Source organism: Pseudomassariella vexata (assembly GCF_002105095.1).
Source record: "Pseudomassariella vexata strain CBS 129021 chromosome Unknown BCR38scaffold_1, whole genome shotgun sequence".
Lineage (NCBI taxonomy): Eukaryota > Fungi > Ascomycota > Sordariomycetes > Amphisphaeriales > Pseudomassariaceae > Pseudomassariella > Pseudomassariella vexata.
Window position 1 is genome coordinate 1,445,649 of NW_024467956.1, and position 13,526 is coordinate 1,459,174.

Below are 13,526 nucleotides of genomic sequence, written 5' to 3' on the forward strand. Positions count from 1 at the left end.
TAATATTCCATCGAAGTGGTCGAGATCCGTGGCAGACATCAGGTCCTGCGAAGAATTCCAACATCTGCCCGTCGAAAACCATTGCCCATTTCTACCGGCGTCCGGTATCACATAATCGCACTTTTATCTTTCCTGCCAGCACTCCTCAACATGTAAAATTTTGGTGACACCCTGCCTGACCCCCTGCCAAAACCTGACTCCCCCACACGGCTCTTCCCAAACTTGCTCTACACCCTCGAAGACGTCGAGTCCAGAGAAGTATTGCCAAGGTCGTCCTGATGGTCCGTCCATCGTTCTCATAAGTCCAAGTATGTGCTCCGAGAATTATCGACATGTGCGTTGTATGTCTCAAAAATGATGAGAAGTTCGCTCTCAGATCCAATACCGATTAGGCTGGCGACTTGCTAGGAGCCCCGGCGCCATTCTGACGGGCATCTCCACCACTAACGGTGAGTCCGCCCATGCCGGACGAGAGAAATGCAAACGGATCGCTATCGGATTGAGACGAGTAGAAGTTGTTGGAGGGACCAGCTGAAGCAGGGCCATTGCCAGCAGACTGGAAAGCAGCCTCGGCAGCGCGGCTATCGAAGGGACCAGCAGAGTGGGAACCAGCGGCAGGACCGAAGTGAGTGTTCAATGAGGGATAAGGAGCAGCACCGCCGCCGATACCCGAAGGCAGGGCATAAGTACTAGGAGGGCCACCGAAGTGTCCGCCGTAGCCACCAGCACCTCCACCGAACGGACCAGCAGCCGAGGCAAAGGGACCAGGTCCAGGAGTGCCGGCCATGGAACCAGCACCCATGTCGTAGTTGGATCCACTGTTCATAGGAGACGGATAGCCCGAGTCAGCGACGACTGCAGCGCCAGCTCGGCTCGCGCCACAGCGCAGACAGCAGACGTTCTTGGCGAAGTTATGGTAGCCGCAAGCCTCATTGCCGCATTTCCAATCACCGGCTCGGAAGGGAACAACACCGCTGCCACCCATGCGACCTCCACCATGTCCTCCCATGTTGCCGTGGTGTCCACCGTGATGAGCAGGAGGCATCATCTGGGGCGGTCCGTAACCGTAGCCATAGCCTGGACCAGCACCACCCATGTCGCCGCCTTGGGGATTCGCACCAACGGCCGGGAAGGAGCAGCGGAAGCAGGCGGTTCGTCGCTGGAAGTTGGAGAAGCCACACGAAGGGCAGGTCCAGTCGCCAGGACGGGGGCGGTTCTTGCTCGGGGGGAACGGTGTCAAGATCTCGGCAGCACGGTCCAGCACACGGCTCGAAGAAGGCGACACCTCAATGGCCTTCTCGTTGAGCGCACGTCCATTCATGCAAAGACTCTCGGCAGCCTGTGGCATTCATTAGCTCGCGTCCAGGTAGCAGAAACCAGAAGAAATTCGAGGGGAAGAGAAAAAACCAGGGGGCAGGGCGGGCAGCAGAGAGGTTCAGGTGGACTCACCTCTTCATGGGATGAAAAGACGGCGAATCCTGTGCCAGTCGGCTTGTGTTGCTCGGGGGTGCGAAGAGTCCAGAAGGCAATAGGGCGGCCGCCAAACTGGGTGAACCAGCTCTCAAGTTCGGACTGAGTTGTGTCGTGAGGGAGGCCAGACATGTGCAAAACCTTGCTTCGCTCCGAGAGGAACGCTCTCACATCGGCTCGGGCATCCATGGGTCGCGTAAGGACGTCGGGATGCTCCTGAGGCGGCTGTGACTTGCGGATGAGACCCCTAAGAACTCGAGCGAGCGTCACAGCTTCTTCCATGGCGCGGCGAGGCGAGGCGGGGGCCAACGCTTGGAGATGGAAAGGCAAGTTATGCTTAATGGGGGCGCTCGACTGCACGGGTTCGACCTCAAGGGCAGCACAGATGTTAGATAGCATGCTCGGGCCAAAGGGCAGCGACTCGGGGTGGTGTTGTTGCCAGCGCTGGTACTCGGTGCGCAGATCGAAAGTGCGCGAGTGCTGAAGGTAGGGCGGCAAAACCACGGCCTTGTCGCGAGCTTCACGCGGCAGCTGGACTCGCAGATCCCAGGCGTCCAGGGTGACAAAGACAAAATCGAGATTTTGCGAAGTCAAGTGTTCGGATGCAAAGGCGTCGAAGCGGTTGATTGCGTCGCGGAAGGTTCCCGCATTTCGCACATGCTCCCATGTCAGGGTCGTGAGACTCGCTGCAAGTACACGGGTCGAATCAGCGTCGTGAGCTCCACATAAACGGCTTGGGCAAACAATTATGGCTGGGAAAGACGCGCAAACAGCAGCAGGCTGCAGAGCTCTGAAAGGAGCGGCCGAAGCTGGCCAAAGAAGAAATCAATTGCAACTTACTGCAGAGAGGAGTAATCGGAGTATTGATCGGCTTGACCAAGACGCTTTCACGGGTAACCTGTTCGGGCGCAAGAGAGCTTCGTCAGCGTCATCGTCGTCTAAACGTAGCAAATTCGACTGTTTCAATCGTGCTGGTCCCTTGGCGAGCTCCGTTCCATACCTCATCTAGTGTCTTCGCATCCAACAGGATCCATCCAAGCTCGATGACCTCGGCAGAGTCTTTTGTCACGTAGACACCGTGCTCGTCGCAGGTCGTGGCAACGTGGATGACCACGTATCGGTCGATATGGGGCGGCGGCGTCTGCTGGTTCGACATTTTCGATACCTGAATATGTATACGGTGTAGTGGTATATGAATATGATACAGAAATCGAGATGGAAGTAGGCTGGATGCTCGAATGCCCAGTTCGAGAGATGTTGATGAAGCTGTCGTGATTGACCGACGCAATGACTTTTTTTTTACTTCCGATGTTTCTCTCCCGTATTGCAGTCAGCTGCCTGAGCTTTGGAGGAGTTCGAGGAATCGAAGGCTGCCCGTTGAGAAAGGTTGGGTTGAGGTGTCAGGGGAGGCGGGTCGGAGGATGGCGAGGGAACTTTCAGAACCGAGCCTCGAGTAGGCACAAAAAAAGCCGACAACACAATGTACTTTCGTGGCCGACACAGCGTTGTTAGCAGCAGCTCCTGCTCTCCTCAGTGCTCGTTATCCTATTCAGGGTGCCCTCACAATCCTATCAGGGTTAGAGTTTGAAGGGACAAACGAGTGAGGAGATGATAAGGCGGAGAGAGATTAAGAAGGCAGTAGGCAAAGACGGCCTGAAGTTGGCAATTGCGTTGGATGGCTCGGGAACTGTACTGTTAGTTTTGGACTGTGCGAGGTTGTCCTTCTTTGTCGAACCGTACCCGTAAGCTTGCCATCGTCTAACTCCTTTAGGAACTAAGCAAGAACACATTGAAGTACCACAAGTAGGACTTTATCTATTACTGCAACAAATTTATAATCATACATTATACCCGAATCCAAGTTAATCACTAAAATTACTTATTTATATATGTCAGGTCTATATTATAATAGTTTCGTTTATATATGCGCATATTATAGTCGAGTATTTACTAAACAATTGTTAATTCTTCGAAATTAGTAAGTTTCTTCTATTTAATTTCGGGGTAGTATTACGTTGAGATACTTAACTGTAAATACAAGTATGTATTATAACGTATAATACTTAATAGATACGCTTAGCCGACCGAATAGATTGTGTCGTATTATTTAAAATAGCTTAGATAGTAAAGAGCAATTCACCTTTTTCGAGAGTTAATTCTATATTTAATACGGAAAAGTTTTCCAATGAAAAATATCCTATTACGTTAGCTGTTTTCTAATCTACTCGCTTATTAATTACGTTGGAAGTGTTATATAGGTATTATCGGTTTCTTAAAAAGACTTAGGAATATATAAGATTCGTATAATTTAGATAAGCTAGTCTTACCTGAGCGACCTTCTATATAAAGGATGTCCATAAAGTATGCCAGAATATAGATCTAATATACAGTAATGAAGACTGTAAGTAGAGTTGATTCTTAAATATATAACACACTTAATCGTTGTAATTAGGAGGCGAATTCTCCTGGGTAACTATACATATCCTCGACGTTATGGGGCTGGACTCCAGTGGGTTTGGTCGACGCACTATGCGAGACTCGTCACAGGAGTCAGGACCTGCTTCTGGGGACAGTCGCAGCACGCTTGTGCGTTCATAGTGCAGGCGGCTGACCTTGACAGGGTGGTCCCCTCGAGATCGAGACGAATGCATGCATCGTACCTTATTTTATCGTTGTACTTGACTTATTCAGATTTCGGGCTGGGGCCATTATGGAGGTGGGCACGCAACACGGTTGCCATGTTCGACGCCTGGTCCTGGTCTATCATGGCGCTCTCTGAGCCTAGCCAACAGACAAGTTGTTGTACTGAACCCTGAATACTAAACAGATTCCATAGGCTGAGAAACGACTGCCTGCGCCCCTTATGACTTCGGGAGGGAATTATCAACGTGCGCAACATAGAAGCTTGGATCAACTTTGGGACACTGAAGCGGAAGTCTGTGCCCCTTTTCACTATCAACACGGAATGACCCGTGATCGGCCACCTCTTGATTGAAACTCAATTGTGTGCCACCTTTTCCGACGGGTGAGCAGCTTGAGGAGAACAAAGCAAAGATATCCAATCGTCAGTCTCAATGAACATGGGTTACACCGCCTTTTTTTTTTACCATTGACGAACACCTACGAGGCCAGTTCATCAATCTAGATTTCAGCCAAATCTTAAGGGGCATCAGTATGGGCCAGCGAAGTGTTGGGGAACAGGGCTGCTGTCACGGTCGGCTTGGCGGCTGTGATGAAGGGGTCTTGTTCCAAAGCGAGAATCCTGAAACATTGAGATGAATCCTCGTCAGCAACGAGAATTGCCCGTGGGGTTCTCCAAACTCCAGCAACTACATTACTTAGTGCCTCTCTTGGCGGCTATGTCACTTAGGGTACAGCGCATATGGCATGTGCATGCGCAAGCCTACACTGAAGATACCTTCCTAGCTGGGAAGGTCGAACCATTTTTAGGCCATCCCGATTTTCGGCAACATTGGGGAAGGGTGTTTACAGCAGTCTCACCACTCCATGTCGTTCGTTTACAGACCTTCTGCAACGTGTCTGATTATTGCGGGAATGGGATAGCATTGTTGAGGTTGTCCACCGCCCACCAAGTCTTGCCGGCTTTATTAGGCGAAGCGTTATTATGGTCCTATTATGAGAGCATAAGAGCATGTGTTAGCGCAAAAGGGTTGCAGGTCTACTAGCTCATTGGTTGGCTACACCGCATTGGATTCTTCGTCGGAACTTGTCAACCAAGCCAACGTCAGTGGATGGTTCGGACACCCGAATCCCCGTCGCATGTCATCTGAGGGCGCTTGCAACTACATAGTTTTATGAAGTCTTGAAGCTTCTCGAACTGCCGATACCGAAGCAACTGAAGTACGGAGCAGCCATCAAAACTTCAGCATTGGGTCTTCACCTCATCACCTCGACTTGTCACTTTCGGTAACTTGAAGTGCGCTCATTATAGATTTCACCAGTCTTGGAAGCGTGCGATCCCCTATGCCGAACGAAATCCCGGGGTGCAGTGCTGTTGCATTTGTTTCCTTATTTCAAAGATCTTGCAAATCCCCGTTTCGACTACCGGTGCTTATACAAGCAGTCATTTAAAGTCTCCAACTGGCGTTAAGTCCGTCACTTCTCGAAGATGAATTTGGCCTGGGTTTGCCTAGAGGCGACCTCTGCCTTTCAACTCTGCCTACAAATTGCCAGCAAATCCCTGGGATGATGATAATTGTGAGAACAAGCCTATTTTAATGTCGCAACCTTGTTAGCCCGAAAGGCCGAAAGACAAGAGCTAGCTCGTTTCAGAAGCATTCTGGAATAAATTTAAACTTCCAACGGTTCCTGCAACGTTGGCTGGGTCAGACAGGTCTTCCATCGACTCTAGTTGCCACGTGGATTTGAGTTGGTATAGTATCGCAAAGACTACACTCTCCAGGAAGTTTGACTACGTGATCTTTCTTGAATTTATAGGAATTGTTCAACCATTTATAGATAGCCTGGGAACAGGTTTGTTGACTTACAAGCAAGGAGGCTTTTAGGTAGGTAGAGCACGCATGGGTGTGTCGATATCAGATGTGCAAGTTGCCCCCACCTTGAGAGAAATTGCTCGCAGTTAGAAGTCATTGAAATGACTATTTCCCGTGGATTAAATCTGGCTAGTATCGTGAGTTGGTGAGCATACACAGGCACTGGCCCACCTCAAAGTTAACCAAGCATTTTTGATGCACTGAGACGCTTCGCAAGCCGAACAACCGATAGTTGCTTGACCTGATTCTAGACGCTTGCGGTGTGGCACGTGCATCGAATTAGTTTGAACATACGTCATGCAGTGAGGCTTCGTCCAACCATCGCCACCATGGTTTAAGCATCACCGAAGTTGGCAACGCGTGAATTTGGAAAATACCACATAAAAAGGCGTTGATATTGATAACCAAATCCTCTACTCTCCCCAGAGTCTCCTCCAGATCCAACGTCCCACATTGCGCGAAATCACACTTAGTGCCGGAACAAACCAACCCCACATCACGCATCACCAGAATCGACGCCTTCGTATCAACCACGACCAAGATGGCCGCTTCCGCCATCCTCATCATTCTCATCACTATCTTCTGTAAGCGTACAGTTGTAATCCGTTTCCAAGTGTGGCACGCTAACTATGTGCAGTCCCTCCCGTTGGGGTTTGGGCAGTTGCAGGATGCGGTGCTGATCTTTTCATCAACATCTGCCTGACTCTGCTAGGGTAAGTGTGCTCTGTTTGACCCTACAACCTCGATGTAGCTGACGTAGTGTATTTAGTTATATCCCCGGTCACATCCATGCCTTCTACCTCGAATACATATACTACGACCGACGGGAGCAAGCAAGGGAAGGCCGCTTTGCTGCACGAAGAGCCCCTGGGGTTTACAGTGACCGGGTACAAAGCGGTGGCCACGGCTACGGTACGATTGTTCAGCCTACCGCATAATCAGCCGGTGGATGGCGCGAGCTGAGATGGCTACAGTATAAGCGTCTTTATCGAGTCGCATGAATCACGAGGGCACGATATATTAAAGGCAGGAGGAACATGAGATGGTTAGGCGTTTGGACCTAGGATTCTTTTTCTCAACTACGTGGTAATCGACTCGACGATCTGCCTCGATGCGTTCATTCGGAACACAGCCCACGTGGTCAGCAAGCAAGAGTTATGGAACGAGACAAGCAATTGTAAACCCTGAAGTAAAACTTATGGAGCTTCATGGTCGAATGTTTTGCTTATAACATGGCCAGACTGCAGTGAAAAGGCAACTTTATTGTTCATCTACTTGTCAACAACGAGTCGGTTTCATCTGGCAAATGTTGCTGCAAAAAACGATCAATAATGATGCGCCGGCGACTCAAAACGTCAAGCATGTCCAACCGAGGAACCATGGTCATCCCTCGAAGCCATATAATACGTGTTTGCTTGCGTTGCTGTCAGTTGAACACGATTAGACTACACGATCGGAGCTGCTTGACGACACGGACGATGAGCTGCATGACTTCGTGGAACAGCAGCTGCATAACATCTCTTCCATGAATTGCGTATTTCAAGACGGCCCTGGCCGCGGGGTGCCAAGCCGAGAGACGGACAAATAAAAGGGATACTTGGTTGCTGCTCATTCGATCAATTCGGACGGCGGCTGATGTGCAGACGGAAGGAAGCATGTGTCGACCACATTTCCGGTCATGTTGAAAATAAGCCGAAATCCACGGCGGGCCCGTATCTGCTACTCCTGCTGCTAGCCTGGGCGGCCTGCCTGCCCGTAGTAGAACATGCACGTACACGTAGCAGAGCGTGGCAGTTCAAGCCATTAGCTCTGTAGCTGTCCACAAAGGCAGAGGACAGCCGGGCGCAGATGATGGGGCGATTAAACGCAGTAGAGACTGTCTGCATATCCATTCGAGCCAAATTTATCCGCAGCAGCCAGTCGGTTCTCCTTGCATCGTCATATTAGAGACAGCGGGGTAGGACTTCGGGAGCTCCAGCCTCCAAGGCTTATTTTGACAAGCGGGCTGTCTGATGAATGAGGACGCTTACGTGGGCTGCCAATGAGGACAATTCCAGCGAATATGCTGATTTAGTCGATCGGATGTCGTCGGAGGTCCTCGGTACGTATCGGGAGATGTAGTTGACTTGGGCATCCCCATCTTGCCCATTTAGCAAATCCAGCCAAGCAAGCGAGCGTCATGTCACCGCTAGGGCCGACCGCCGTTGTCTTTTCTAGACTGCACGACTGGCGTTGCCCTCATGCTAAGAGAATCCTCGATGTTCTTTGGTCGACAAATCCACAATCCCCTCCCAGATCCCTGCCAGTCGCCTTGAAGCCGCCCTTTGAACGGCAGCCACGACTTCGTGCAGCCCGCATTGCTTCTTGCCCTTGCGCACCAAAGAAACTATCATTGACTGCGACCAGTCAACGAGAGGCCAGGAGGCTCGCGAGGCATTGCCGGTCAACAGAGAAAGGCAAAGGGCAAACCAAAATTTTCTCGTCGATAGCCATTGGCGCCCACTTTCTCGCGCACTCCCACAGTTTCGAGCGGTTCAAATCGACAATCATTCCTCCGTTCCCCCTTTTGACGTTGTCACATTTGCATTGCATTGGCGACGCATTTGCCCTGGTTGCTTTGAAAGTGCAACGGCCCTGGTCTCAGATCTTTTTGGAGACGAGCATCACTCTCAAGTCTAGTTCTCTTGCATTGGGTCCGGGGTCTGGAGCTCTGGAAGCTGTCCTGACTTCCCCCACTTCACCACACCAAAACCCACGTTTCCGTGTTGCGTGCGTTGATCCTATATCGATATATTCTCCGTTCCGCGTACTGCTACATTTACCTTCTGTCTGAAAGCAAGTGTGTCTACTCACAACTGGTCCAAAACAATGTGTTGCTGAAATCCCGCGACACCCTACGCGGCTGCAAGATTGTCTGGTCCGGCCCGGGCATTGGTTGCGCAGTGCTTCGCTTCGCTCGTCTATCCACGATTGGAATGTGCAGCATTCAACCTCTACACTAGGGACGCACGGCATACGACATACGGACGGAGACCCACGACCTGTCCGTCTACATACCACTTAGATTACTCCTGCCTACATTATCTGCGACATACTCTGATGAGTCTATACTTGTTTTCACTCTTATACGTTGTCCATGCATATATGAGATGGCATATGTCCACCCTCGGCCCCAGCAGCGACCCGAAGATATGTCGAGTCGGAATTCAGATACACCACGCCCTCAACGTCAACATCCTCCTCCCTCTACCAAAACTCCCCTCTCTCACCCGGCTCATCCTCCTCCGCCCCCTTCCGCGCGGTCCTCCAAATCCCGCCGCTACTCCCTTCCCTTCTTCACCTTTCTTCCTTATACCCAACCGAATGCCTCAAGTACATCCCTGATTCCCTCCACCGCCGAGGGAAAGCCGATTCCCCTGGACGACTCCTCTACTGCGGGCCGGACTACAGCACTGCGCGAACTTAATCGCTCGCAGCCGTCGTCGCGTCACCGTTATACGAAGAGTGCAGGAGCGCCTAGTACAACCACGACGACGACGACGGACACGTACTCACATCCTGTAATAGTACGAACTTACTCGGGCCCACCTCCATCTGCTGCTAGCCGCCCAGCCGGTCGTCGGAAACCCCTGTCCTCTGTCTCAGTCTCGTCCAACGCGTCGAATTGGCGGCCAGGCAGGAATGGCATGGTATTGAGTATGGGTCGCCACAAAGGCAGCAAGAAGTCGGCACTTGGCGACAATGCCAAGCTACCGCCGCTCGAAGCTTTCAACTTCAAGAGCATTATGGCGGATATGCAGCAAGACATTGGCGCAGATCTGGATCGAATAGCTGAAATATGCGCCAGATCAAGATATTCCCTCAGTAATCAGTATGAAGTTCATGTTGCACCTCACGGGTCTGGAGCTGGGTTTCTGGGACAACCATCTGGAACCTCATCCAGGCATCAGGTACCGGGCGGGCCGACGCTCCAAGCCGTGTCAAGTGATGATGAGCATATGAGTGGAAGCAGGCATATAAAGCGCAGAAGTGGTGCTCGCAGGAGAAGCGCCGCCTATGGCACATTGGAGACCATCATGAGCTCGAGCCGGTCATCGGAGGAGGACAAAAGCAAGAAGAAATCAGCAAAAGAAATTTCGAACGAAGTTCGTGGCCGGGCTGCACGGCATCGCAAGAGCGAATGTGGAAGTTCTCCCAGTGGTGAAGAGCAACCGAGTGGGGAGCAAGCAGAGGACCAAAAGCAGGTAGTCAGAGGCAAGTCGACCTCGTTCGTAACGGCCGTGATCGACACTACACGCCATCAGAGCCAAGGTGACAGCAATTCGCCGAGGAATTCGGGAACTGCACTAGTAGGTGAGCCTGCAAAACCTAAGACATCGAGAAGTCATCTCGAGATCAGGACATCGCAAGAAGCCCCGGGTACAGAAGCTTTCACACAGGAGCCTCCAGGGGAGCCATCGCAAGCTGTTATTTTGGAATCTGTGGCTGCAGCGGCGATCGCGAATCCTGAAGAGCCTCGTGAGCAGTCAGGATTGTTATCCGGTTTCAGTCATTGGATACCGTGGCGTGGTACACCTGTAACAGAAGTTGCCTCGTCGGATACAAAGAGAACGAAATCCAAAAGTTATGCAGCAGGCAGTCTCCGAGAGCTGCTCAAATCAACCGAGGGGACTCCAACGGACGTCAAAGGGAAAGGTGTCGATCGAACACCATGAAATTACGGGACCGGCGTTTTACTTATACCTCGCGCGAAAAATGTTTTATCTGGGTGAACATGTATAGTACACTATTTGCAACCAATTGGCCAACCATTTGTTCCTGCAATAGACTACGTCATGACATTGAAGTCAGTATGTGGGACATTGCGTTGAGAGTGATTACGATACACTTATCTTGTGCTAGACTACTATCAACAGTCAACAGTCACTTTGGCAACTCAACTCCTGCCTCTCCTTTAGCAATATCGGCTCTCTTGCAGTTGACTCACTTATAAGCACGAAGACGACATAACATGTACAACTTTCGCATGTGCCTATGGTCTATGTACACGACAACTCAAGAGATATCATTTTGCGGGACCACTACCTAGACATGCTTCTCAAGCCCATGAACGAAGTAGATGAAACACTTCATGACCGCATGCTTCCATATGGTGAACGCGGCGATAATAGTCGTCGGGAATAGAGTGATGTACTCAAATTGTCATCGGCCAGGTCTAGGCAGCAGTCTTCGGCGATGTACTGCAGACATGGCAACGAAGTAGTCGAGGATAAAGGTAAAAACAGGGAACAAAACAAGACGCCAACGTCCTAATACAGACATTGGTTATCCTCCCCTTCAACTCAGTTGCCTCCGCAAATTCCTGACGCGAGTTGCTCTGAGGAAACAGCACATTTGGCACCGGCTTGTCGAAAAACCTACCTGACTCCCACTCATCCCCATGCCGAAAACCAAGCAACCGTCCCGCAAGTACCATCTTACTCACCATCCTATGATGCTCCTCCCACCGCTTCCTGGCAACGGCCGCTCATTTGAGGCACGCCCAGGTCGCTTCGCTGTCTGAGGTGCCGTGGTTCAGATGCATGCAGCCGAGGATTAGGAGGCTTCAGTCATGGCTTTGCTACCGGAGCTGAAGAGGCCCAGAGGGAAAATTGCTCCATTGGAGGCGAGACTGCCTTTTATGAGATTAGTCGGGGGTGACAGGGTGTTAAAGTAAATGTGAAGCTGTTGGCAGGAAGATTTTGCATCCTATCGTTGTGGGCTGGTCACTTGGACAAATGTTGAGGCTTGACTATATCTGTTTTGACGTACTTACAAGCTCGCCTTCGTTGAGGTCAGAGCAATTATGCGATAATTATCAACAAGCCTGGCCTTATTTCGTGATTTTGAGGCGAATGACCGCTAGGGTCTTATATTCAGTTGACTTGTTGCCATTTACCGGTGCAGAAAACCTCTGAACCAGGGCGTAATTTTTATCCACCATATGCGCTCTGGTTTTGTTTATGAAGCACTGTATTTGGTATTGGAAAACCGAATTCCCACTCTGATGAAATAAGACGGACCGTAACCTTATAGTGGCGGATTGACTTTGAAAACGTGATTCGAGTATTCGAATTTCACCCCGTTTGTGAAGGAGCTAGTGTTGACACATTAATCATGTCGTTCAATTATCTAGCAGTCTGACTCCGGACAATGTTGAAGTGTCCGGCCGCTGATACTTCAGGCCCTGGGAACACCTGTTCACATCATTTGACTCCTTCACTTTTCTGCCATCACACCACACAAACAAGAGGAAGATGCATCTACTACAATTGAAGTATATACACAATGCAACGCCCCAGAGTCAGAACCTATGTCGAACTACGAACTACAATGGCCTACGAAGATAGGAGATTCCCATTACCTCATCACCTACCAGATCTCGATTTAACTATTGCTAGGTCATGACTTTCTTTGCAAGTACGGGTTTTGGAAACGGTAGAAATAATGGGAATCCCATTGACGGCCAAAATATTTTCCATTAGTGACGTGTCATCTAGTCAACATGGGACCGTTTGAACACCAATTATCTGCCACAAGATGATACTGTTTATGATTTGTGGATTAGAGACGCCACAAGACAACTTTTTTAGGGACGAGAAGGTGGCAATGAGAGTCAACCCGGATGAATCACATGAATGGATATTCTATTAACACACAGCGTTCTTCAACAATATATTAAGCTGGTATATTTTTAAATAGTCAAGAACAGTATCATTATGGATCAAATGATAGAACAACAGTGTGAAAATAGAGCTGCATAAAGCTATTGGAAATGTAACATAAGAATCGTACATGATGAGTTGTGAGCTAAAATCAGAGTTAGCTGCCCCTATTCCCACTCCGGCCAGCAAATTCGTAGCAATTGTCTCGGGTCCAACCTTTCTCAACTGTTGATACCGAGTTTAAAAGATGGTCATGGTCGGATTGTAAATCATGTCCAAATGAGTACATGCAGATACAAAGCCTTGTTACACCAACTTACGTAGAGCAGCGTGTAGAGCAGGCATGGTAATCAATACGACATCCATCTAGAGTCATTAACAAAGGACTGATTCACTTAATATACTAGATCGCCTGATTCGCAGAATATAAGTAGACCTTCCCCGAGGACTTACTAGTATTGCATTGCTAATACTCCTCCTCTTAGAGCCTCGATGTAAAGAACGTCTGATGGTCTAGCCGCGTAAACGTCCAAGCGTGCTGTAGGGGTTTTGCTAGTAAGTGAATTCCTGCTGACGAGGTGTTGAATAAAATCATAGGGTGTGTATGGAGTAACTGATTAATAATAGGCAAGTAGAACAGAGTTGTTAAGGCGGCAGTATACCTTACTAATAGATTAAATAACACTTAGCAAGCCCGACCACAGCGCTTGTTACCCTTTCATGTTGGACTTCAATTTTTAATCGGACGGTGGCTGAACGACAAAGCAATCTGTCAGGCCTAACCCAGCGATACGTTATATTCGTTACAGAAACAAGTTACATTGGTTACAGCGATAGT

General features: G+C 49.7%; 4 protein-coding genes across 4 annotated transcripts; 3 read left to right on the plus strand and 1 right to left on the minus strand.

Moving 5' to 3' along the window:
- Positions 1 to 388: 388 nt before the first annotated feature.
- On the minus strand, positions 389 to 2,626 carry BCR38DRAFT_404398 (uncharacterized protein; the record flags this gene model as incomplete). The annotated part of the gene is made up of 4 exons (XM_040857842.1): positions 389 to 1,339; positions 1,450 to 2,279; positions 2,311 to 2,368; positions 2,471 to 2,626. The coding sequence occupies 4 exons, from the start codon at positions 2,624 to 2,626 to the stop codon at positions 389 to 391; spliced, it is 1,995 nt and encodes a 664-aa protein (XP_040720886.1).
- Positions 2,627 to 6,525: 3,899 nt separating this feature from the next.
- On the plus strand, positions 6,526 to 6,922 carry BCR38DRAFT_329912 (uncharacterized protein; the record flags this gene model as incomplete). Its single annotated transcript, XM_040854913.1, has 3 exons — positions 6,526 to 6,568; positions 6,622 to 6,697; positions 6,754 to 6,922. 3 exons carry the CDS (start codon positions 6,526 to 6,528, stop codon positions 6,920 to 6,922), a joined length of 288 nt encoding a protein of 95 aa, XP_040720887.1.
- A 980-nt stretch (positions 6,923 to 7,902) lies between these two features.
- On the plus strand, positions 7,903 to 8,975 carry BCR38DRAFT_7593 (uncharacterized protein). Its single transcript, XM_040865615.1, has one exon. It carries the CDS (start codon positions 8,164 to 8,166, stop codon positions 8,815 to 8,817), a length of 654 nt encoding a protein of 217 aa, XP_040720888.1. The 5' UTR covers positions 7,903 to 8,163; the 3' UTR covers positions 8,818 to 8,975.
- A 707-nt stretch (positions 8,976 to 9,682) lies between these two features.
- BCR38DRAFT_329044 (uncharacterized protein) lies at positions 9,683 to 10,699 on the plus strand (the record flags this gene model as incomplete). Its single annotated transcript, XM_040854849.1, has 1 exon — positions 9,683 to 10,699. One exon carries the CDS (start codon positions 9,683 to 9,685, stop codon positions 10,697 to 10,699), a length of 1,017 nt encoding a protein of 338 aa, XP_040720889.1.
- Between the last annotated feature and the right edge of the window lie 2,827 nt (positions 10,700 to 13,526).